At 44.3% G+C, this 26,419-nt stretch overlaps 2 protein-coding genes across 2 annotated transcripts; both read right to left on the reverse strand.

The window, feature by feature from the left end:
• Window positions 1–2,006: 2,006 nt before the first annotated feature.
• Window positions 2,007–9,648, reverse strand: lrit2 (leucine-rich repeat, immunoglobulin-like and transmembrane domains 2; the record flags this gene model as incomplete). Its single annotated transcript, XM_080740256.1, has 4 exons — window positions 2,007–2,830; window positions 3,727–3,886; window positions 8,641–9,301; window positions 9,539–9,648. 4 exons carry the CDS (start codon window positions 9,646–9,648, stop codon window positions 2,007–2,009), a joined length of 1,755 nt encoding a protein of 584 aa, XP_080596382.1.
• A 4,486-nt stretch (window positions 9,649–14,134) lies between these two features.
• lrit1a (leucine-rich repeat, immunoglobulin-like and transmembrane domains 1a) lies at window positions 14,135–20,784 on the reverse strand (the record flags this gene model as incomplete). Its single annotated transcript, XM_080740822.1, has 5 exons — window positions 14,135–14,816; window positions 15,072–15,456; window positions 16,712–17,023; window positions 18,328–18,803; window positions 20,657–20,784. 5 exons carry the CDS (start codon window positions 20,782–20,784, stop codon window positions 14,135–14,137), a joined length of 1,983 nt encoding a protein of 660 aa, XP_080596948.1.
• Window positions 20,785–26,419: the final 5,635 nt, after the last annotated feature.

A 26,419-nucleotide genomic window follows, 5' to 3' on the forward strand; every position in this document is an offset into this window, starting at 1 on the left:
AACAAGAAAACACAACATCCACCAGTATGTGATAATCATAGGCTATAACTGTATACACTAAGTTGTGGATTAAACAGCAAGGCATTCATCACCACTGACAAAGTTCACTATTGTTTCACCGACGCAGCAACAGTATCATGGCCACACTAACCCTGGTTATATTCAGAGATATTTCAATATCCTGGGATTAAATGCAACCAATAGAAAATTACAAACATACTGCAAACTATAAAAAGAGAAACATTTGCAATTAAAGTGCTAACAAAGATTTAAGGATATAGAAGGACATCTGCCAAAACGCCTTTATCGCCAATTATCTATTAGCTCACGCAAGTTAGCTTGAGTGTCCTGTCCTTTAAATCACAAAGGCGTCGCATAGAAATCAGAATGTGTATAAGAGACGAAGAGACGAAGAGACAAACCCCAGAGCCTAATAGCGCATTTTAGTCTGATTTTTTTATGACAATGGAAATAATGCCACACCTTAGCAACAAACCGCTAAGCTGAGATCAGGAGCTTATATTAACAATACATAATAATAATGATAACAAGAATAGCAGGAATTACAAAGTGCTGCACAAACATGCACAATTTAAAACATGGAAAAAAGAAACACAATTAAAAGATGATGCTGTTAACAGAAGGGTGACAGATTCAACAAGATCTGAGAACATTAACCGTAGGAACAGGGAAAGCAAGGCAGAACATTTCTTTTTACCCCTTCTGAACACGCTGTTTGATATTCCACCTTCAAAATCAGTATCGAAGAGGTGGTTGCTATTTTTCATGCTTTGTCCTAACAGCTTCAGAGCAGCCCATACAGCCACTCAAGCAACAAAATAACTGCTTTACTCTTGTGTGAATCGCAGAATCGTGTAGTGATACGAAAAGAAGAAAATAAACTCTACTGGGAGAAATACAACAATGTGCGAACACAGCAGCAACATTTGTGAATTATTGCGATAAAAGAAGTCTAGAGAATGGAAACCACCCTAAGGACTATACAGTACAAACCATTGAGTGACATCTAGACCTACTGCACATAGCCTATAAACAGAGCTGCTATTTAAACACATTCTCAATATGAAGCTTTTTTTTAATATACTATTTAAATCGTTTTGAGGGAAAAAAAAGATTGCTGCTATTTGTTCCAAAAAGCTTTATACCCTGTATAGGCCTATAACATGTAAATAGCGACACAATGTGACATAGCTCTGTTTACACAATTCTGTACCCCCCAACTGTATTATACATTCCCCATTTTCAAATGTTTTTATTATATTTTGACACTTGGCAATGTAAAAAGTATCTTTTCTCATGCCATTAAAGCTCCAATGAATTGAATTGATACGAGTCAGGAGATAAGAGCTGTTTCAAGTCTTTGCGTCATTGCTGTCTTCGCTCTCATGTGGTCTGACCCCTTCGCCTTTCGCCATCAATTCACGTGTCAGCACGTTCTAGCGAGGTCCGTGGTTGGTCAATTCATGTCTGTGACGCATTTCTTTTTTTTTCTTTGAGGGGATCTGAAACCATTTAAATCCTATTTCGTAACAACTTCTCAACAGTTGTGCCCCAGATGTTAGACATTTAATCATCCGGCTACACTACGAGTCTATGGTCCTCATGGATTCATTCACTGTAGATTCATTCATTACTTTCTGTGTGGAGTTTGCATGTTCTCCCCGTGTCCCCTCGGGTAGGTACTCTCACAAAAAACATGCAGTGATCCTGGTCTCTATAATGCCTCCCCCTGGCCAGCCGGGGCGCCTGAAGGAGGGGAAAGGAACTAGTTGGAATAACGTGTTCCTTCCACGCGCTACGTCCAAACTGCGGAAATCCCCACTGTCAGGTGAAAAGAAGCGGCTTGCACTCCTCATGCACTCGTTGCTCTCCCCAGGTTGGCAGAGGGAGTGTAGCGCCCAGGATTACATTAGACAATTGACACCGTCAAAAAAGGGTTACAAAAATCATGGGATAAAAAGTGAAGTAAAAAAAAAAAGATTCATTCAGTAGAGCTCTGCAGTGATCCTGCTTTGCTCCGCCTTGCCCTTCTGCGACCTGTCGTCGGACGCCGACCTCCTCCTCACCTTCCAGTCCTCGCTGGTGGACTCCTTGTTGACCAGGCCGTCCTCGCTGCCGGCCTGCAGGCTGTCGAAGGCGCCCTGCCGCTCCCTCTCCCTCCTCCTCTCCTCTCGGCACTTCCTCCAGGGGTCCGGGCAGCGGAGCCGGCGGTCGGTGGTGCAGGCGTACATGCCGGCCGGCACGGCCAGCACCATGGCCAGCACGATCACCACGATGTGGATCAGCTTGCGCCGCTGCTCCATCTCCGTCACGTCGCTCCCCGTCACGAAGACGACGCACTGGCCGGGCCGCGGCGCCTGGCCCCCGAGGGTGACACAGATCTCGTACTTGGTGGCGGGCGCCAGGTCGGAGACGGAGTAGGAGTTGGTGCCGGGGCCGACGTGGACGATCTCCCGCGTCGGCGAGTCGGCGCGGCCGAAGTGCACGGCGAACCAGGTCTCGGACGGCCGGTCCAAGGCGGCGTACCACTCGATGGCGATGCCCCGGACCGTCTGCCGGGCGATGCGGATGTCGATGTAGACGTTCTCCTCGGCGGCGGCGGCGGGGGGCGGGGCGGGGAACCCGGGGGAGAGCCCCGGTGGAGCCTGGGCAGCGCCGGGGGTGGGGTGGACGTCCAGGAGAATGCCGACGGAGGAGTTGCCCATGAAGTTGATGGCGGAGCAGGTGTAGACGCCTCGGTCGGTCCCGTGGAGAGACGGGATCACCAGGCGGGACCTGACCGTGTCCTCGTCCACTCTCTCCTGAGACTCTGGGAGCAAAACACACACACACACAGAGTTATATGTGGAATAAAATGTAACCACGTGGGTCCATATTCTGGCGGCAAACATTTAGCAAAAAAGGGAGATCTACAAGTGAGATTGTGAGCTTTTATATCGGCTATTTAGTGTAGAGGGGGAAAAGAAGGGGCCTGGTAGTATACTAGTAAGACACCTCAGGGTGACATACATGAGATTTTAGGCGTTGCCTGTGCTTCAGGCAGGGCTACTCTGCACATGTGATCTCATGTTTTAAGTCACTGGTCTGGAGAACACCCAGGGGTCCCAAGTGGACCCTTACGGGCCTGTAACTTTGAGAGTGCAAAACATGTACAAAACACTCTCAGAAATAACACTGAGGGTTTTCAGTATAGACTGGGGTCACGGCTTATTTTCTAATAGTATCAAATGGGGGTTCGTGGCCTAATGCATATCAAACTGGGCGTCCTTGTAATAAAAACAGCCGTGAAACACTGCTTTATGTGTAATGAAGGGATGGTTGCTTTGCTAAAACAAACGCCACGATCTGCTCATATGCGTCGCTGTACAGTATGAGGCTAAGTCGAATGACGCAGGGGTTTAATTACATCATATTAGGTATAGGCAGCAGAATCCTGCCGCTTAATCTCCAACATCTCTTAATCAACAAACCAGACGGAGATAATCAGTGGAGGGGACGATTATATTGCGCCAGAGGCCAACAGATTATAACCCTTCCGTGAATTGATTCAGCAGGCCTAACTATTCATACACAACACTCTCTGTGGCCTTCTGCGACCAGTCTATGTATAAGTATCTAATTTACAGCGAGATATTACGAGGGGCTACAGTATAAGTGTCTGGATAAACATGTGCTGGTGACAGACACATATAACTCTTTTCATACCATGAAATCCTCTGATTATCTTCTGTCCATATGTCCACCACACAGCAGGGTCCGGCCTGGCCTTGGCCAGGCAGTGCAGGGTGACGTTGCGTCCCGGGGGCATGCTGATGTTGAAGGAGGGAGTGCTGACCGCGGGCCTCATGCATCCCTGCAGCTCCACCTGCAATTACAATGTATAGGCATTGAATTTAGCACGGTGGGTCTTAACACATATGGTGCCAACCCCGAGTTTCCCGAGTTTGTATTGGTACCACCGCTGTGCCAACCCCGAGTTTCCCGATTTTAGGCCGTTTTTGAAAAAAAATAAAAAATAAATAAAATTCAAAAAAGAAAATTTCAAAAATGTTTTTTGGACCTCCAGAAATGTGTTAGGCATGATCGCGATCGCGAAATTGCATGTTTAACCCCCATACCAACCCATTCTTTCAAACATGGCAGCCATGTTTGTTTACATCTGAAGAAAACATAATGGCTGATAAATCATGAATGCCTGAACGGATTTCCAAGCGGATTTTTTGGTTTGAAAGCTGTGAACAGTGGGCACACACGTGGTGCATCATCTAGGCATGGGCGTGCACGATCCGTGCACTATAAATTACATGGAAGTCTATGGAGACCATGGCATCGCGGGACATTGAAGAGAAAAAATCATGGCACCAAAAAAGTTTGTAATACACCTTCTGACCCGAGGCCCATTCTACAATATGCCATCTAAATCAGTTAGTTGTGGGCTCGCTGAAAGCGAGCACGCGTATGCTATCTTCATTATTTATCTATGAGTCAAGTTCTCCTCAACAGTACAAAGGCAGGACCCTTAGCCAATGAGGTGCAGTCAAAGGGTAGATCTTTGTGCCCATGGTGTTACATGCGAGCCCACACTGTTTCATAGGAACAGTATTTCTAGTTTGAAATGGACCCTTACAGTGCTGTAACTCTGGGAGCGTACAAATGGAACCAAAATGGACCCATGAGGCTCCACTTGGTTTCATTTGTACGCTCTCAGTTATGGGTGTCCTTTAAAAAAAATCTAACCTTGGTTTGAAGTGAAGCGGTGAACTTTTATTCTATGTGTTCTAGAGTTATGAACTCTGTGATCTATACATTCTTTATATTCTGAATGAATTAATGATTTTATCTGGAGGGCCGAATTGTCATGTGAAGCTTGACCAATCCTCAAAGTATCCAATCATCAGACCGGGACGGACACTACACACATACGTACGTACGGACGGACGGACGTACGTACGTACGTACGTACGTACGTACGGACGGACGGACGGACGGACGGACGGACGGACGGACGTACGGGACAGATAAAACCTATTCATTCTGAACTGAAATGGCCATATATGGACATGGGACACATTTTGCTTTTTGAAAAAGCCTTTTCATTCTGGACTGATATTCTGGACGTACGAGACAGAAAAAGCCTGTTCATTCTGGACTGGAGTGACCATATATGGACATGAGGTGACATACATTTTGTTTTTGAAAAAGCCTGTTCATTCTGGACTGAGATGACCATATATGGACATGAAACACACATTTTGTTTTTGAAAAAAACTGTTCATTCTGGACTGAAATGACCATATATGGGCGTGGGACACACAAAGCCACTCATTGGAAGCGGTTTTCACCGCTTCAAAAACAATTACAATACGCAAGGTAATCACATAAACATAAAGGTAAAATGCAAAGAGACAGTGTAGTACCTCAAGAAGCTATAGGATCCCATGTAAACCAAGGACCTAGCATCAGTCTAAACAATATACTATCAAAATAAATGTAAAATGTGTGTAAAATAGACCCTATTCACGCCCCGCCCACTCAGCAACTACCTGGTGCTATAACGTCACGCTTTGAAGGGGAAACCCTGCTAAAAGCCCATAGAGTTAACACAGAAATCGCAAGTTTAATGCAATTTCCGAATAGTAAAGTATAAAATACTGCTAGCATGATCAAGAACACAAGAGAGTAAAAGGCAAAAAGCATTATAATTTACTTTACCGTTCAATAATGATTTGTTGGCTTATTTCTGTGTTAACTCTATGGGCTTTTAGCAGGGTTTCCCCTTCAAAACGTGACGTCAGCACCAGGAAGTTGCTGAGTGGGCAGGGCGTGAATAGGGCTTATTGAAACTATAGGATACCCTGGTAAACAATGAACTGTTTAAATGACATGCTATCTAAATGTGGGCTATTCCTAACACTGGCATCAAGAAAAGAAGGAAAACGTGAGAGCGAGTGACCCAGAAATGTCTGCACATTACAGGGCAGTGGTTTTCAACCAGTGGTCCTTGAGGGGGTTCCTGGTGGTCTGCAGCTGATGGAGAGTTGGAAAACAAATGGAGGGAGCCTTATTCTTTAACTCTTTTGAGCGTAAAATGGCCCCGCTCTCAAGAGTTAAATTATTGTGAAACATCTGCATGACTTAATTTACATGAAGTCTAACCAATTAGATAATGTAATTGCTATTTTGATCAACATTTGCCTGTTATGTCTCCTATGGTAGAGCCTACCACAGGGTTCCCCAATAGGCGGCCCGCGGGGGGCTACTGTCTGGCCCCCACCAACCCCAGTAATAATGGTGGTATAAGAGCAGCAACAACACTAGTATATCGTCATTGTCGGGTGGAAAACCCGTATCTCAAAATGTGTACGTTCTTTCGCAAAGTAAAGCCCTGCTTCATCAAACAAGTCCATCGCACAAAAGTAGTGAAAACAGCAGATCTACAAGCACACAATGCCTCGCACCGCGAGGCGTTGTGTGCTTGTAGATCGGCTGTTTTCACTCGTTTAAATCATTTTTAAAAAGCTAAATGCAAAACGAACGGTTTTGGACATACACGATTTTCACCCGACAACGACGATATCTGAACTGTCACTGGAGTAGCGGGAACGCCACCGTCGCCCCCTGCAATGTTGTGGCCCTCGGCTTGGTACCCTAGACATAATTTGGCCCTTGGGGAAAACTAATTGGGGAACCCTGGCCTACCACATCAATACAGCATGGAATTGTGGACAAAACCGTATCCAATGATAACAGAATATACTACGTTTTGGGTCTGAGAGACGACATCTGATCAAATGGTGGTCCGTGGCTCAAATCAGTGTTGTTTTTGACAGCACATTTTGATTTAGTTTTATAGTCCATGGGCCATACGAGATGTCGGTATCAAAAAGGTGGCAAAGGTTACCATGCATTTTATAAAAGCTCTATATCTGTAGATTATATTTTGGTATGATAACCCTTTCTGAGACACAGCTAAATTGGTGTTATCAGCCTCTAGAGTTGGTGTCCCATTAACATTACATTACAGGAAAAAACGTAAAGAAATTAATCTGCTTTTAGTAGCATAAGAGGGGTCAAACTAGGGGGTTTTCATGATGCCGAATCCATTGCAAGCATCTGTTTTGCTCAAAAAACATTCCTTGGGCCATAAATGGCCTCAGAAGAAGATGCATGTATGGGTGTGCATTCATGTTAGTCGGAGGCCTTAGGGTTTTATTTCTCATGCTAATCAGTCTAAAAGCGCCAAATTTTGCACAGATGTAGCCCAGGACATGCTCTAATGATTTAGCTAGGGCGCCCGAGTCGTTGACCTTCGGGCTCCAGAAAACATCCACAAAACTCTGAAAAGTGACGACTCATCACTTTTCATCACTAAACCATTGTTGAGCGGTGGTTACACCGTCTCCTATACGTGGCCGTGTGTGTATGCGTGTGTGTGTGCGTGTGTGTGTGTCTGTATGTAGCCTGCAGGCCTGCAGTACCTTTTATGACCACACATGTTAAGGGAGGGGCGCTGTTGTTCAGGCCAGGCCAGACCAGGCACACACACGCACACACACACACACACACACACACAGGGGGGAAGGGGGGGGGGGGGGTAAACCACCGCTCAGTTCACACGGGTGTGATTTTTTTCTAGAGCTGTGGTGACCCCGAAGGTCACCGACTCGGGCGCCCTAGGTAGATCATTAGAGCATGCCCTGAGCTACATCTGTGCAAAAGTTGGCGATTTTAGACTGATTAGCACCAGAAATAAAACCCTAAGGCCTCCGACTAACATGAATGCACACCCATACCTGCATCGTCTTCTGAGGCCATTTATAGCCCAAGGAATGTTTTTTCTGCAAAATAAATGCTTGCAATGGATTCGGTATCATGACAAACCCCTAGTTTGACCCCTCTTATGCTACTAAAAGCAGATTTTTTTTTTTGCTTTTTTTCCCTGTAATGTAAAGTTAATGGGACACCAACTCTAGTGGCTGATAACACCAATTTAGCTGTGTCTAAGAAAGGGTTATCATACCAAAATATAATCTACAGATATCGAGCTTTTCAAAAATGCATGATAACCTTTGCCACCTTTTTGATACCGACAACTCGTATGGCCCATGGACTATTAGTCATAATTTAGTCACCTGAAAAGTTTTAGTTTTAGTCTAATTTTAGTCGACTAAATATCATGAGATTTTATGGCGACTAAATCTACAGCTGATTTAGTCAACTAAAATGTATTTTGGCAGGCCTTGATGGCATCGTAATGACTGATTTTACACTTGATTGCGTGCTGAAAATTGCCGATCTACGCTGCGACGTGTTGTGAGCTTGTAGATCTGCTATTTTCAGCATGCAACACCGGAGAGCAACCAAACATAAAATGACTCTCTTCAGCACTAGTCCCTCCCTATCGTTTTAGTCCAGTTTATATTTTGTTGACGAAATTGTCAATATATTTACTCTTAGTTTTAGTCATCACAGCTTAGTTTTTATTTTGTTTTTATTTAGTTTTCGTCAGTGAAAAAAACGTCATAGTTTTAGTCGACAAAATCAACACTGGCTCAAATGCCCAATAAATAATGGACCTTGACATGAAAAGGGTTGAAAACCACCGTTATAGGGCCTTACCTCGTGGAAGAACTTCCCTGCCCTAAAGTCCGGCCCTGAGCAGGTCAAGTATGAGTTCATCAGAATCACGGGGGGGCTGATAGCCCTGACGAACTCCACCAAACCCTTCAGGCGACAGTCGCAGAGCCACGGGTTGTCGTGGAGGGCCAGCACCACGTTGGAACCGAGGCCGGTCGCCGCCCCGGCGCCGCCACCACCACCACCGCGACCACCGCGCTCGCTGGCGCTCTGCATATTCTGATAGAGGGCCCAGTTTAGGAAGACCTCCCTCGAAATGACCGTAAGCCGATTGAAAGACAAGTCTAAGTAAGTCAGACTTGGCAAGAATTTCAAGGCGTGCTCCGGCAAGGCGTCCAGCTGGTTGTGCTTCAGGTCCAGGATCTTGAGAGCGGGGGTGTCTTCGAACGCCGTCCATGGCACCGAGCGCAGGTTGTTGCCCTGGAGGCGCAGCTCCGTCAGATTGCCCAGGCCTTCGAGACCCTTCGAGTTGATCAGGGTGATGTCGTTGAAGTTCAGCCACAGGTTTTCCAGAGCGGATGTTTTTCGGAACGCTCCTCGCGGGATTTCGGTGAAGTGAGATTTTTCGATTCTTATATAGGTTATATCAGCTGGAATGTCTGGTATGACCCCGAATGCGTTCTCCTCCATACACACGAGTGACCTAAAATAGAAGGAGAGAGTTTCAGTGGCCTATTTAATTTTCGAAATATTATGTATCCCAATAGCTGAAAGGCTATCAAACTTCTGTTATATGCACACACATAGTCATAATGATGACGATACTAGCAATAAACAACCACAAGCAAATACAGTATAAGCATAAAGGGTTCATGTCACAGTAGCAAACAAACACGGCTTAAAAACATTAGCCGTGACACGGATTACAGGAAAGTCTTACCTCCCGTGACGGTCAGTTGTACAGCTGCATCCATTTAAACACTGAGAAACACTTGTATATGCTTGGATAATTAACAAAAAGACAACTAAAAGACTACGGAATGTGTCCATAGTCCAATAGAATTCTCAAAAGCTGAAGCCTATACATTCGTGCTCAAGGCATGTCCACCTGTGACAGACAACAGAAGCCTATTAAGTCTAATCCTTGACGCGCTGCGCAAAGAACGAGTTTGCAGGGACCTAATTCTGACACGCATGTTTAACACTTGATGGTGTCAGTAGGTCTGGCCTGACACATTTAAAGGACAACATTGTTTTTTTTTACAACCAGGGTTCATATTTTAGATAGTCATTAGAGAAAAGAAAAGATGAGTGTTAAAATGTTTTCATTTACTTCTTTCTATCATTTTAGTGATTTTAACGATTTTGATTTGCATGCATGCCATTGCCCCCAGGTTGGCATGCAAGTGGCTAAAATGTATTTTTTAGACACAATAAGCCCATTCCCAAGATGAACCGCAATCTTCATGGGCAGATGTGACTTATGGGGGCTATTGTGAATAGTAACAAAGAAATTGTCAGCTTATTGTGTCTAAAAATACATATTTTGCCACTTGTACGCATGCCCCCACCCACTGGAACATACTAAAATGGCTAAAACGATAGAAAGCAGTAAATGAAAACATTCTAACACTCATCTTTTCTTTTCGCTAATTACAATCTAAAATATGAACCCTTGTTGTACAAAACTAAAGTTGTCCTTTAAAGGTAGGGCAACAGATGAGGGACAACTTCTGATATTTATCTAGACGACAATATCAGTTTATTTTCTTTTTTCCATATAAAAATGAGTTTTTCAAATGTGGCTGTACAGGTGACAGAATGGAATTGCACTTATAGGACATGGATGAAGTTACCAGTTTTGACAGTTACTTTGAATACAACATTGGACGGACATCACAAAACTGTTCAACTTCATCATTATTTAATGTTGGGGTGCAGATTTGTCTCTTGAAAGCCCTTTCCCCAACTTTTATACATATTTATTGTTTATAAGATAGCCAAATGATAACATACTTTTGCACATTATTTGAATATCTACCATTTAAAATGATCTGTTACCCTTTCTTTAATTGTTGTAATCTGGACTCTATGCCCAGAATCTGGACATAATCCTGATATTAAACCTGCACATATGACTCAACTCGTTGAATATTGACCCACTTTCAAAGCTGGTTGATCCCTATAAGCCAGGGGTTCCCAAACTTTTTTTTGTCTCAGGGCAACCCATGAATATTTTTCTTTCATCCGAGGCACCCCTACATTATATCGTTGTTGTCGGGTGGAAACCTTATATGTCCAAAACCTTCTCTTTTTGTGTTATTTTAAAAACGATTAAAAATAGTGAAAATAGCTGATCTACAAGCACACAATCTACAAGCACACAACGCCTCGTGATGCGAGGCGCTGTGTGCTTGTAGATCAGCTTTTTTCACTATTTTTAATTTTGTATGATGAATTAGGGCTTTTTGAAGAAAAAAAATTCAAGGTTTTTGCCTGAGTGATATTCATAATTTTCACTCCCAGCACCTTATATTTATAGCATATTTTAGAGATTATGTTGTGAGGAAAACATTGAGATAATAGCCATTTTGGTTAGAACTGACGGTTAGGGTTAGGGTTATAACGTACTTCAAGTTTTAAATTATGCTAAAAAAAATTAGATGTCCAAATAAATTCCAAATATTATCGAATTATCTCGAGGCACCCCAGGACCCCGTCACCCACTTTGAAAACCCCTGCAATAGGCTACCATACCAACACACAATGCTATAGCACTACAACTGGATACATGTATATATATAAAAAAGGTTTATTTCCATTCAATCAAATAATACAAGTGGGTTAAATAGAATACACGTTCAATTAGTTAATGAGGATGCATGGCATGTATCATTACCTGATTCGATGGTTCTCAAGCTTTTTCATGTCAAGGATCCCCAAATTAATATGTACATTTGGCTGCAGACCCCCAATCTGAAAGTATTTTGTGCCAGGGACCCCCATACAAGATTTGTGCTCTGCTTATACAATCTACTATATAGGCTATTTTCAAATAGCCAATCAATATAAGGTGAAAGGGGTTAAACTGATTGTGATGCTATATTATTAAAGGGATATTTCATTACAAAATAAGAAAAGGATCATTGTAATGTCTACTCGGACTTTTGTGAACACCCCAGACAGTTATTAAGTTGCTTGATTCAGTTTTTAGTATCAGACACGCCCCCTTCCTATACAAACCCATTACAACACCATTTTAACCATATGTGACTCATACAGCCCTGCCCTCCTAATACGTGAGGAGGCTATGTTTTTTTAATAACTTTTTTTCATTTATTTAGAAGAAAAATTGGGGGGGAAATACAATAAAATATATGTGTCCCAATCTCACTGAGAGCCAGTCATCTCGGAAAGTACAGCTTTAGACAGGGACTGAAAATACTTTTTTTTTTTTTTTTCACTAAAATGTGATAAAGCCACTAAAGCGTTTCATAAATTTCAGGCTACATTTCACTTAAACGCCAGAGCTTAACTCTGCATGTAAATAAGACTTTTTTTAATTAATGTGAGAGATCGTCAGGTCATTTGCAGGTTAGACATTTATTTAAAACTTGAATATCTTAAAAGTAGTATTTCAGCATGGCATCATTCTATAAGCCATATCTTCAAAACTGTTGGGTCAATCTCCACAACCAATATATCATTTTGTAGCTATGATCCCCAGCTTTCAAATGAAATGAAAAAATGAAAATGAATAAAAATCCAATGACTGGCTCCCAGCCAAATTGGGACACATATAAATGAATGAAAAAGAGTAATCAAAAAACACGGACCCTCACGTTTATACTATTAGGAGGGCAGTATGAGTCAACAGAACCAAGGACGATGTATCGATGAATTTATCATGGTTAAGATGGAGTTTGAAGTTACAACTAGCTGGGGACCCCTTCAAGACACTCTGAGGGTCCCTGAACCCGTCTTTGAGAACCACTGAGCTAATATCGTTGTGGTCCGGTGGAAACCTAGTATGTCCAAAACCGTTGGTTTTGGATTTATCCTTTTAAAAATGATTTAAAGTAGTGAAAACTACTTAAAGATCTGCTGTTTTCACTATCTTTGTGCGACACTCATGAAGTAGGGCTTTAAAGGAGTAGTTCACCCCCAAAATGACTTTTTTTCTATTGATTAGTCACGCCATGGAGGTAGAGTTCAATAATATTTTTTGGTTTTTGTCGCATTCCTAAGACAAAAATGAGATAACAATAAATTTACCCCCATTCATTCCGGATGGTGACCCGTTTCGAAACGGGTCACCATCCGGAATCAATGGGGGTAAATTTACTCGAATTACATTTTTGGTTTTATGTGACTAAAACCAAAAAATATTATTGAATTCTACTCTCCATGGCGTGACTAATCAATAGAAAAAAAGTCATTTTGGGGGTGAACTACTCCTTTAATATACGAAAAAACATACTGTGAAACTTGGAGATACGAGGTTCCTGCAGGACAGTGACGATATGCATGCAGGTGGGCACAAAACAAATACGTCTTGATAGTTTACATGATATTACACATCTCTCTGCTGGGAATATAAAATGGATTTTTTTGTCTTCTCCATAATCTCCAACCATATATACATTGTCATAGTTCAGTCTTTTCTGTACTTCTGTCCAGCTCCAGCTTTACCTCCATTCATCGCTGTGACGTTGCACCAATGCCTGCGTGTATTGATCTTCTCTGAGAACATATGACAGATAAGCACAGAGGCGCAGAATGGAAATAATGGAATACCTCAGATCTAGTCATTTAGCACCGCGGGCATGTGAGAGGTCATAGTTCCAGTTTGTGTTCCAGTATTAATCTCTTTACATGACTTACAGTATTCACTCATGAAACATTCTAGATGCATCTGAAGAAAAATAAAAGAAGCTGTGATGAAATAGTCCTAAACTGATATTTCCATGATGGTGCAGCGTGCAAAGGTCCTCTGACAGAAGCCGGGCCTCTGAGGCGGCGGGGTCGGAGGCGCCATCCACCGGGGAGGGACAGGAGGGGGAGGGGAATCCCACGGGTGGGGGGAGTGCGGGCGGGTGGGCGGAGGGGTGACCTCCTCGGGATACTGGTGGTGGTGAGGAGGACGCGGCGTGTGCGCGCGAGGCGGCGGGCTCGCCTCGGGACGCTGCTGGTGATGAGGGCGTGGCGTGTGCGAGCGCGCGCGCGGCGGCGGGCTCGCCTCGGGATGCTGCTGGTGATGAGGGCGCGGCGTGTGCGAGCGCGCGCGCGGCGGCGGGCTCGCCTCGGGATGCTGCTGGTGAGGACGCGGCGTGTGCGAGCGCGTGCGAGGCGGGCTGACCTCGGGGTGCTGGTGAGGACGCGGGTGCATGTGGTGGTGAGGGTAGGGATGGGGGTGGGGGTGGTGGTTGGGCACGAGGGGGCCGTCGGGGGCGTGATGAGGAGGAGGAGGAGGCACGGAGTACGGGTGGGCGCGGGGGAGGAGGTGGTGCGGCGCGGCTAGAGCTGGAGCTTGACGTCAGCAGAAGTACTCGTTGGGCTGCCCCTCGATCCTGGCCGTGGCCTCCGAGTCCAGGCTGGAGCGCGCCGACAGCAGCCTGTTGGACTCCTCCGGGTCGAGCTTGGTGAGGTACTCGCCCTCGCTCAGCCCCTTGGCCTTGGTGGCCGGCGAGAGCGTCTCGAAGGTCACGTACGAGTCCTGGATGTTCTTGGACTTGCGGCCCCAGTACTTCTGGATGCGCCGCTTCAGCGCGCCGCAGCACACGATGACAGTGAGCGGCACGGCGATGATGCAGGCGACCGTGATCACGATCACGTTGATGAGCCGCTGCATGCTGGTGGCGCTGGCCGCCACGTCCGTGGAGAAGATGACGCACTGCTCCTTCTTGGGGATGAGCCCCCGGACGCACACGCAGGCGATGTACTTGGTCTGCGGCACCAGCCCGTCGATGGTGACGCGGTTCAGCCCCGCCCCGACGTTGATCTTCCTCATGTCCCTCTCGCCGAACACGGCGTAGAGCACGCTGAACGCGGTGGTGTTCTTGGCCTTCGGGGCCCTCCAGTTCAGAGCGATGGTGTTGTCCGTGTCCCCGACCACCTTGACGGACCGGACCACCCTGTCAGGATCCTGCTGGAGCAGTGAGGTGTTGGCTGCCAGGTTGCTGAGGTTGGTCTTCTCCAGTTCCAGCAGGGCATCTGGGCTGGTAGTAGGCGCAGGGCCAGCTGTGTCATTTCTGTCAGCCAGGCCAGGCGCTGAGACAGGTGGAGCGACAGGCTCCATGGCCAAGCTGGCTAAACCAGGTCCGGGCCCAGAACCAGGTAGAGGTTCCTGAGCCAAGTTGGCTAACCCAGGTCCAGGTCCAGGCCCAGAGCCAGGCTCCAGGGCCAAGCTGGCTATTCCAGGTCCAGGCCCAGAGCCTGGCGAAGGGCCAGGCTCCAAGGCCAATGTGGCTAACCCAGGTGCAGTGCTGGGGCCAGACGGAGGGCCAGGCTCCAAGGCCAAGCTAGCTAACCCAGGTCCAGGCCCAGAGCCTGTCGGGGGGCCAGGCTCCAGGACGGGTGAGGGCGCAGGGGCGGAGGTAGGAGCCACATATCTGGCCACCAGTTTCTCCTGGTAGGCGGCCTGCTGGTTGGGTTTCTTGACTTTGGGTTTCCTCTCAGGGTCTCTGGTTAGGTTTCCGGTTGGTTTGGACGTGTTGGAGACCATCAGGGAGATGACGGCCTCGGCGTTCCCCGCGTAGTTGGCGGCCATGCAGACGTACCTCCCGGAGTCGCGGGTGGACACGGCGGGGACGCGCAGGATGGACCAGGTGATTCCTTCCTGCGAGGTCTCCTGCTGGACTGCGGGGATGGAAAGGAGATCACCGCTGTTACACCATGTTAACAGTATAAGGATATACAGGCTACTTTATATACAGTATATCGTCACTCTCTAGTCAAAACCTCTTAACTACATTTTGAGGTTTTAGATTTTTTGGCATAAATCAGGGCTATTGAACACCCTTTACATATGAGTGTTGGTTAAAATAATATTGAACCTCTGGAAAGTAGTAAAAAGCCCTTCGGTCAAAACCTCCTAACTACACTTGAGCTCATTTTCCCAAAAATGGAGTTAGGAGGTTTTTGGCCCGACAGCAGAGATATGCTAAATGATTAAAATATCTATTACTGGGTCGTCTAGTGGTCCGGGCACATAGTACCATATACTGTAGGCTCTGATGTCTACCTACTGTACTATCAATAAAGGCAAAAAGCCCCCAAAAATGTCTTATGTCTTTTGGGACAGTGCGCTGTCCATGGTGCTTAAACCAGTGGTTCCCACTTCCCAAATGTTTTAGCTCTAGACCCAAAAGTGAAATTTAACATTTGCCTGGGACCCAAACTAGTGAAAACAGCAGACCTACAAGCTCACAACTGTTTTTTTCTATATGAAATTTCTTTGATTTTATATATACATGAAATGACTTACAAAAGAAGAACAAAACATAGGAAACTAAAAGTAAAGAGGTACCGGTACTCATTCACAGTCGCGACCCATAGAAATTGGTCCGTTGACCCACAAAACTGTTTATTAAACATTGGCTTAAAGGACAACTTTGTTTGTTTTTACAACACAGGTTCATATTTTAGATTGTCATTAGAGAAAAGAAAATATGTGTTCAAATGTTTTCATTTACTTCTTTCTATCGTTTTATCCATTTTAGCGAGTTTGATTTCAGTGGTTGGGGGCATGCGTACAAGTGGCTAAATATGTATTTTTAGACACAATGAGCCCTCCAACATGCACCGCATGGTTTATTTTCATGGTTAGGTGTGACTTATGGGGGCCAGTAGTGTTGTTGTAAATAATAAATAATGTGTCGGCTTATTGTGTCTAAAAAGACATATTTATCCATGCCCCCACCCACTGAAATCAAACTCTCCAAAATGGATAAAGATAGCAAATTAAAACATTTTAGCACTCATCTTTTCCTCCCTTTATTACAATCTAAAATATGAACCCTTGTTGTAAAAAAACAAAGTTGTCGATTAAACTGCCACCGGGTGTTTGCAGGAAAATACAACGCAGACGGTCCTTTTGCTAACAAACACCCACCTGTTCCGTTCAGAGCTCTGCCGTCCGCCCTGCGCCACGTCATGTCGGGCACGGGGACCCCTATGGTCCCGCAGCGCAGCAGCACGTTGTTCCCCGCGGCGCTCCGGACGCGGGCCACCGCCGTGTGGACGCGGGGCGGCCGGCACCGCCGCAGCTCCGCGTCGGAGAACAGAACCCCGGACAGGCTCTCTGGCGCCGAGCAGCGGAGCCGCGTGTCGATGAACGCCACCGAGAGCGTGGACGACGGCGACCGCTGGAACTGGACCAGCTCGTACAGCCGGCAGTCACACACCCACGGGTTGTCGTGGAGGCCTGGGGGGGGGGGGGGGGGGGGGGAGGAGGAGGGCGTGATGAAACATATTTTAGACGGTATTCTTTATGGTATCTTCTGCATAGTCTAGACCAGGGGTCTTCAACGTTTTCAGGCCAAGGACCCCTTAGTCGAGAGAGAGATTAACCAGGGACCTCCACAACCTTGTCATAGATTCCATAGTTTCATTGTTTGACAGCACGATCGTCAGTGTATTTCGGATTCATGTCAATGTGTGTTTTCAGATATTTAACCACTTGGACCGTCAATACTTAATAAACTTGACCTTTCACTCTGTACTTAGTCTGCTCTTTTCCCCCTCTACACCAAACCTCTTTGCCGAAAATAGCCGATCTACGAGCTCACAACGCCTTGCAGCGCGAGGCGTTGTGAGCTTGTAGATATGCTATTTTTGGCTACAGTTCTCAGAATATGGATACTAGGGTTCAAGTTGTTAATATAAAAAGGACTGGAAGATTTGGAAAACCCCCTGTAGTAACTCTGAGGACCCCCTAGGGGTCCCGGACCCCCTGTTGAAGACCCCTGTTTTAGACTGTATTCTTTATGGTATCTTCTGCATAGTCCAGGCCTACTGTGTTCTATCTGTCTGTCAAAAAAAGGAGGAGTGGGGGGTATCCTTTTAGTTGACCTTGTATCAGTGAACTGTACTGTCATGAAACTGAACCTATGCAAACTTCTAATAAAGTCTTCAATCAATCAATCAATCAATCAATCAATCAATCAATCAATCAATCAATCAATCAATCTGTCAGTCAATGTTGCTTGAACGTGCAGAGGATGAAAGAAAGACGCGCGTTACGCACATGGTTGTTGGAGTGTGTGCTTGTGTGTGTGTGTGTGTGTGTGTGTGTGTGTGTGTGTGTGGCTTTTTCCAGAGGACCAGCACGCACGCACACACGCACGCACGCACGCACGCACGCACGCACGCACGCACGCACGCACGCACGCACGCACACACACACACACACACACACACACACACACACACACACACACACACAGTAGATATACATACATACATACATACATACAATGATGGTGGTGATGATGATGATGATGATGATGATGATGACGATGACGATGACGATGATGATGATGATGATGATGACGATGACGATGACGATGGCGATACTATGATATTATCCTGTTGGGGGAAAAACAAAACATGTAGGCTAATTGTGGATTCATCGACCTCCATCCACATGACACTCAGGTCAACGACGAGTGAAAACATCAGGCCTGCTAATAACATCGCGCTGCTGCATCATCATGTCCCCTCCCTTACCGAGGATCATCTTGGAGCTCTCCGCGGCAAAGCCCGCCGCTTGCGTGGTGGGCCTGACCGCCAGCCAGACGGAGAGCACCTCGGCCGGCAGCGTCAGCAGGCCGTTGCTGGACAGGTCCAGGTAGGTGAGGTTCCTAATGCGAGCATTGACCTCGGCGGGGAGCGAGCTCAGCCGGTTGTTGTGCAGGTCCAGCAGCCGCAGGCCGGGCATGTCCGCCAAGCACTCCCAGGGGAAGGCGCCCAGGTCGTTGCCGTCCAACCGCAGCTCCTCCAGGCTGGCCAGGCCGCGGAAGGCGTCGGCGTGGAGCGAGGAGAGCGCGTTGAAGGACATCCACAGGAACTCCAGGCCCGACAGGTAGCCGAAGGCCTCGGCCGGGATGGCCTGGATGCCCGTCTTCTCGATCCGCAGCTTGGACGTGTCGACCGGGAAGCCCACGGGCACCAGGGTTATGTCGGGGTCGTTGCAGATCACGCTCCTAAAAAAAGAAAAGATGGCAGTAATTAGGGATGCACGATTAATCGCGCCATCATATCGGCATCGGCAATATCGGCCATAAAAATGCATTATCGGTATCGAACTGATATTGTTTTGCCGATATTTTGTTTTATAATATTCACATTTGAATGTGATGCTGAAAAAGCCCTTTGTAATGATGAAGGCAATCAGAGTTTTCTGGGAAAGCTTTTCAACTTGGATATTTTTAAATAAAAATATGAAATTGAGATATTTTCAGTGTCATATCTGTCGATACCGATTCCGATAAGATATATATTGCATTATAATATAATAATGTAATACATATCGGTATCAGAATCGGAATCGACAGATATGAGCCTGTAAAATATCGGATATCGGCCATAATTTCATGATTGTGCATCTCTAGAAGTAATCAATGTTTGTTGAATATTTATACGATTAAAATCTGTGGTTTTCAACCCTTTTCATATCAAGGTCCATTATTTATTAAGCATTTGAGCCACGGGCCACAATTTTGATGACATGTAGCCCCTCAGAACCAAAACTTAGAATATTTTGTTATGGTTGAATAGGATGTTGTCCACAATTCCATGCTGTATTGATGTTGGTAGCATAGGACTAACGGGCAAACGTTGATCAAAATAACAATTGTTCCACATTCTCTAATTGTGCAGACTTGTAAATTAAGTAGGCTAATGCCGATGTTTAACCATAATAATTTAACTCTTGAGACGTAAAATGAAATCAAATGGACCTGTAAGGGTTCATTTGGTTTCATTTTACACGCTCAAGAGTGTTGGTATTATATTTAGGAAACTTGACACAGGAAAACACACGTGGAGACAACTATATGTATCTGATCAAGGTGTTACTAGCAGCCAGCAAAAAAACAATAACGAGACTGTGATATAGAAGTGACTCCCCAACTTGTGTGGCTGTGCATTGTGGAGGAAATGTGTAATGGAGAGATTTACACATAGACTCAGGATACAGGAAGAGTTGTTTCTTGAAAAATGGGAGCAATGGACTGAATCAACGACCCGGAAGAATGACACCACAGAGGATTCAAAAATATGATAATGAAAATGATGTAAATGTTGACCCTGTGAATATGTCTGCATGTTACAAAATAAAAATGTACTTAAAAAAAAGAGTTAAAGATCTATAAGGGTCCATTTGGTTACCAACTCCATGCATCATTTAGCTGGGGACCACCTGGAACCCCTTCAAGGACCACTGGTGGTCCCCGGACCACCTTGAAAGTGAGGGAGTAGCACACGTGGTGGTTAGGCACAAGACCATCATTTGTCTCACTGGAATGGTGACTTGCAAAAGTTGCACATAACTAAGGAAGGTGATGTAGCCTATTTACAAATATGCCTATGCCTAATTGTGAGAAAATGTTCACTTTGCATGCTTGCAAAAGGCAGACAGGGAGCTTCAAAGTGCCTTTGTGAGATAATCCAGGTTTAACGTCAAATCGGGCAGGCATGCACTATAGCTGAATTATCTTTTGCGCACGTGTTCACCTCTGTGCAAAACATCTGTAGCAGCCTGCATGTGTGAGGAGGACAGACCTGCCCATCACCAGGGCGCGCCTGCAAAAAGCGCACGAATGCATCTCCATTCAGAAACATTGCCATTCAGAAGATTGACTTCCATTATTCTAAACCCTAACCCTAACCTCAGTGGGGGTATTTCTGAATGGGGATGTTTCTAGTGGGGGTGTTTCTGAATGGAGGTCTTCCCCCCGAATGAGGCAACTGCATGAATGAATCAATAACATGCAATATTAACCGTGCCTCGTCGCATCGATTTGCGTGTGAACTGTGAAATGTGTTGATCACTTACCTGGCCTTAGATCCGTCGCTCAGGTTGTGGTAGAAACAGCTGCACTGCGACGGGCACGCGCTGGCCGTGGAGAAGAGAATAAGCGCACCTGTGACCAGGTAGCCTCCCAGGAGCGGGGCGAACATCATTTTTGGCACACTTTTACGCGCGCGCTCGCGTACACACACACACACCCACCCAACCAGACCCCACGCACAGCTTGGCTACAGCTACATGCGCCCCTGCAGTGAAGTCAAACAGACCTGGCTTTTCTCATTTGGCGCATGGCTGTGTGCCTCCGCTCTGCTGTCCCATTGTGATCGCACTGCTGCTGTCCACGAGATAAAAAGGACAGGCGAGGATTAGCGAACAGACTGCAGTTCTTTTTCATTTGAATGCGTGTCGCTGCTTCCCGGTATCCAATAGGCTGCTGCTGAGCCAGAGACGTCCTTTATTTATTATCAGAGAGAGAGAGAGAGAGAGAGAGAGAGAGAGAGAGAGAGAGAGAGAGAGAGAAGGGAGGAAAAAAAACTTCCGAAATGGTCATACTCATAATCCTCTGTGATGTTTGTGTTTTCCCTTCCCTCAGAGTCAAATGCATGTTCATTTGAGCCCCTGACGTGACCGGTAATCTGTTAGGACTGCAGCCATGTGTTGCCACAAGGTGGCCTCTGAATCAAACTGTTGTTTGTTTGGACACTCACTCTGACACTGTTTCCAACTTCCATCCAAGAAAGGATGGAGAGATAATACATTATAGATCATTATTACAGCCCTGTCACTATCAGCTGGTACAGTGAACACTATTTATCTAAGCTTCAAGAGTAATAAATAATAAAACATTTAACCATTCAGAGTCATGTTGCATTTAATTTAAAGGGACATTCCACTTTCAAAAAATCTTTTGGTCATTTTATCGACTCGTTTGTGAACACCGTTCACAAAAGTACAGTTTTTAATTTGCTTGATTCAATATTTAGATATTTGATATTCATTTTATCAGACACTCCCCAATCCCTATTCCGGGCCCATTCCTATACAAACCCATTGTAACTCCAAACTCCAATTTAACTATGATAGATTCATCAAAAACACCCGTCTTCTTTTCTGGTCACTCATACATATACCCTCCTAATACGTGAGCTGGCCCTATTTTTGTGATAACTCCTAAACTGAATATCAAATATCTAAATATTGAATCAAGCAAATTAAAAACTGTCCAAGGTGTTCACAAAAACCTGAGTATAGAGACAAAATGACCAAAGGTTTATTTGGAAGTGGAATATCCCTTTAAGTGTTGCATTTAATCTCTCAGTCTGTAATGCTGTCTGTAATTTCTGTTACTCATTTAGCCACCTGGAAGCTTTCCATGAACAAATGAAAAACAGTAGATTAACACACGTGCATGTAGTCTATATATGCTACTAACCTCTGTGTTGACACTTTCAACTGCAACTTTAAAGGGCAAGACCACTTTGGTAGAGGTTTGGGTTGTGTAGTTAGATTGCCAAGATGTAACTCCAAAGGTCACAAGGTGCATGTGAGAAATCAAAAATAATTTCTTCATTGAAATACTATTTTTATTAGGAGGAAAACCCGGACTGGATCCACAGATCTGGATCTGAATCTTCAGATAAAATCAATAAGAAGTTGACATTTTTATATAAAGAGATTTTTATATAAAGACTACTGGGTTTGGTGATGTTCTAATTTATATTGTCTGAATCAGCTTTGTTTTGATTGATTGATTTATGACTTTATTAGAAGTTTGCATAGAAAAGGTACAGTTTCATGACAGTACCTACAGATCACTGGTACAAGGTCAACTAAAAGGAGATCCAAGAAAGCCATACACCATAAAGTTCTCTTGCCACATTGGAAACAAGCTGTTAAGCTTTTTTGCATCATCCTTTTGATTATAGTGGGTCAGATGTGTGTTATTGTGACATATTTTTATTTCAAGATATCAATCAATCAATTAATCAATCAATCAATAAATCAATCAATCAATCAATCAATCAATCAATCAACATCTGTAATTGTAAATAATTACTAATATTTTTATTCAGTATACAGTAAAGCACAATGACAAATATTCTGAAAACCTTTTACTTCATTATGAAGAGAAATTTAAGTGAACAATGTTTTGCTGGATGAATGTAAGCCATGCATGCACACCATTGGCCCTTACTTTGCAGTGTAGCTCTACTAATCTATTGGGACAAAGTCCAGACTTGGGAAAATACCTTTGTGGGGAAACCTCTGTAAATCTTGGCGTGGGTCCCTTGCAGTGGGCTGGTTTCCTCACACTGCTTGTTAGACTTGAAATCATAACGATCTGGAGCGATGTTGCAACAACAACTCATGACTTTAATGGGGTTTAAAGATTTTGCAGCCAGGAAAAGTCTGTATATACCGTCTGCAAATTTGACCTAAATGTGTTCTGCACATTTGACCGATTTGTGTATGTGTTCTGCATATTTGACAGATGTGTAAATGTGTGTAAGAATGTCAGAACTTTCTGTGAACCTTTTGTAACTGTCGACTAACTGACGCTGAGACTGGAGCAATAATAACCTTCTCTCATTCTCTCTTTGTGTGTGTGTGTGTGTGTGTGTGTGTGTGTGTGTGTGTCTGTGTGTCCGTCCGTGCATGCGTGCGTGCGTGTGTATAAATATGAGAAGTTGACCTCATCCGTGCATCGCACTCTTTAACAGAGGCGTCAATTGGGTATGGCAGGGGTATGCAGCTGCCATACCCTGGGTCCAGGCAGGGGGGACAATAAAAGTTACCTTTAAATATAAATCCATGAATGTCTCTTTGTCTATCTGTATTAGGATGTTGTTAAATTACAGTAAAATAACTACTACATTTTACAAAATGGTCACTTTACTGTAACAAGGTATTGTGGCACATTTAGGCTACTAACATGCCAAGTTTAGCTGCACTTGAACAACCGTTCCAGGCTGCCATATCCAGCCCAAGAAACCGTAGAAACGGGGAAAAAAATAGAATGTACTTCTTAAGGCATGGCAACATGACTGGTAGTCATGTTGCCATACCTTAGCTTTTTCTGAACTGACGCCACTGCTCTTTAACCTCTTCAAGTCACAGGTCTTCATTTGTGTTGCCCTTTGTTGTAAATCTTAAACATTCCATATTTACCCCAAGCAGACAAGAATCTCATGTGCTGAAGCCATGAAAGCAGTATTTATACACATGAACCATAAGATCACATTTCATGCGAGGTGCAGCGTTGTTCTTTGTGAGCATGTGTGTGCAACTGATATGATACTGACTGAGCTATTATTGGAACAACAATACTGTCTCATATGTTCGGTTCAGCCAAGGACAACAGAGATCAGGAAGTCTGGCACCTTTAAAATGAAAGAGAAGACTTGGACGTACCATTACATCAGTCACTGAGTATGTCAACTTTGATAATAAATTATAGATAATTATTACAGCCCTGTCACTGTGTACCAGCTGATACAGTGAACACTATTTATCCAAGCTTCAAGAGTAATAAATAATAATAAATCAGTAACCATCCAGTAACATGCAGGCAGGCAGGGGTGCCGCACCAAATTCTGGGCCCTGGGTACAAGGATTCACTGCGGGCCCCCCATGAATGTTCTTCATCCATTTAGACTGGGAACGCATTATTACGCATTATTTTGTGCTTTAACTATAAAAAATAGCAGCCAAGTGCCGCGCTGCGAGCTTGTAGATCTGCTTTTTTGAAAAATCGTGAAAATGTGTGCAAGTCTTTGAATATTTCAAATCCTTCTGTTTTTATGTCAGTGGTGCTCAAACTTATTCATGTGAAGGACCCCCAAAGTGATATGTATTTGACCACGGATCCCCATCTCAAAATATTTAGTTTCAGGGACCACCCAGAAAAAACATTTGAGTTAAAAAAAAAACTGAATCGAAATTCAAACTGAATCGTATGTACAAAGTGTATTTGCCAAGTTCAGGTGTGGAGTGGCTCCTTTAGCTTTAGAAATGGGCAGACACACAAACACTCCAGCAGATAGCCAGCAGGCACACTATTCTATTGAATCTGAAGCCCATGTCATATTACACTGTGATCGTTACAAGGACTTCCACTCTGAACTGTCTATTCCTTTCAATATCACAACTTTTGTGGAAGAACTTTGTAGAAGTTTTGTAGAACTTTTTAATGATCTTGATGATCATGATAAACGGAATGTAATTTTAGCTGGTAGGCCTACACAATGTGCAATCGAATGTGCCAAAGCATGTCATCTCATCTTAAAAAGAAGATTAGCTTTTCTAAGTACCGGTTTATAAACTGCCCCACTGTTTATTTTGTTTACTCTGTGTATTTGTATTTTAATTTTAATTTTGTATTGCTTCAGTCTTTTTTAAATGTGTAACTGTTTTCATGTGTTTGTACTTATATGTAATGTACGTTTTAATTGATTTTTTTGTCAACTTAAAGGTGTCTCACAACTCCTATAGTGAGTGGTCCTCATACTATGATAAATGGAAATATGCTGTTTGTTTTTTAAAATGTATGGTCTGAGGAGTGACACTTTAATAAAGTTTTCTATCCATCTATCTATCTATCTATCTATCTATCTATCTATCTATCTATCCATGGTAAAAATGTCAGCACTTGCGCAGGACACCGGGCTCAAATCCGGGGGAAGAAGAGTTTGTTCCTGGGGATCCCCAACAAAAATAAGGAACAGTTTCACGTAGGCCAGGGTTCCCCAATAGGCGGCCCGCGGGCCATTTGCGGCCCGTGGGGCCGCTGCTGTTATACGGATGCATACTTTTCAATCAATTGGTTCTTAACTTATTTTGTTTCAACTTTAAGGAGTGCATTTCTCATAATAATTATAATAATGGTGGTACAAGATACACTACACCACTATGATACCCAAGTACCTGTCAAAATACTTTATAAACGTTAAGGATGTCCATAATTACAACACCAGAGGCAGCGCCACAGATCACTTTCAACCCAGAGTCAAAACCAACAAAGGGTCAAACTCGTTCTTCTGCTATACCACCAAAATGTGGAAAGCCTTACCGAAGGCCATAAAGGAGTGTGGATCCCTAGCATCCTTTAAAACTGCCCTGAAAAACCACTTACAGGCTGCAGCCGTTCGCAACTGGTAAAAAGACAAACGTAGCCCAGCCCTACCCCCCTGCCCCTTCTTTGTATATACTTACTGTTTGTTCAGACTTACTGTTTTCTTCTTTTTATCTTTCATTTTATTTTTATTTACATATATACTGCATAGTACTGTGTTCTATTTGTCTGTCATTCAATGTTATATGAGATACTTAAATGGTTTCCTGTGGAAATAAGTTTAGTCTTTTCATGGATCTCCTTTTAGTAGACCTTGTACCAGTGAAATGTACCGTCATGAAACTGTACCTTTTCCTATGCAAACTTCTAATAAAGTCTTCAATCAATCAATCAAGAGCAGCAACAACACTAGTATATCTGAACTGTCGCTTGAGTAGCGGGAACGCCACCGTCAACGCAATGCTGTGGCCCTCGGCTTGGTACCCTATACATAATTCGGCCCTTGGGGAAAACTAACTGGGGAACCCTGACGTACTGTAGGCCAATAATAAGCCCCATTCCCCAAATTAGTGAAAATAGCTAAGCTCACAAAGCACCACACGTCGCTTTGTGAGCTTGTAGATCTGCTATTCTTGAACATCTTTACCAATAATGACATTCCCAAAAAATGGATGCTAGGTTGAAAGGTTAATTTCTTTGTTAATTCACCTGCTAGA

Source organism: Nannobrachium achirus (genome assembly GCF_963921795.1).
Source record: "Nannobrachium achirus genome assembly, chromosome: 13".
Classification (NCBI taxonomy): domain Eukaryota; kingdom Metazoa; phylum Chordata; class Actinopteri; order Myctophiformes; family Myctophidae; genus Nannobrachium; species Nannobrachium achirus.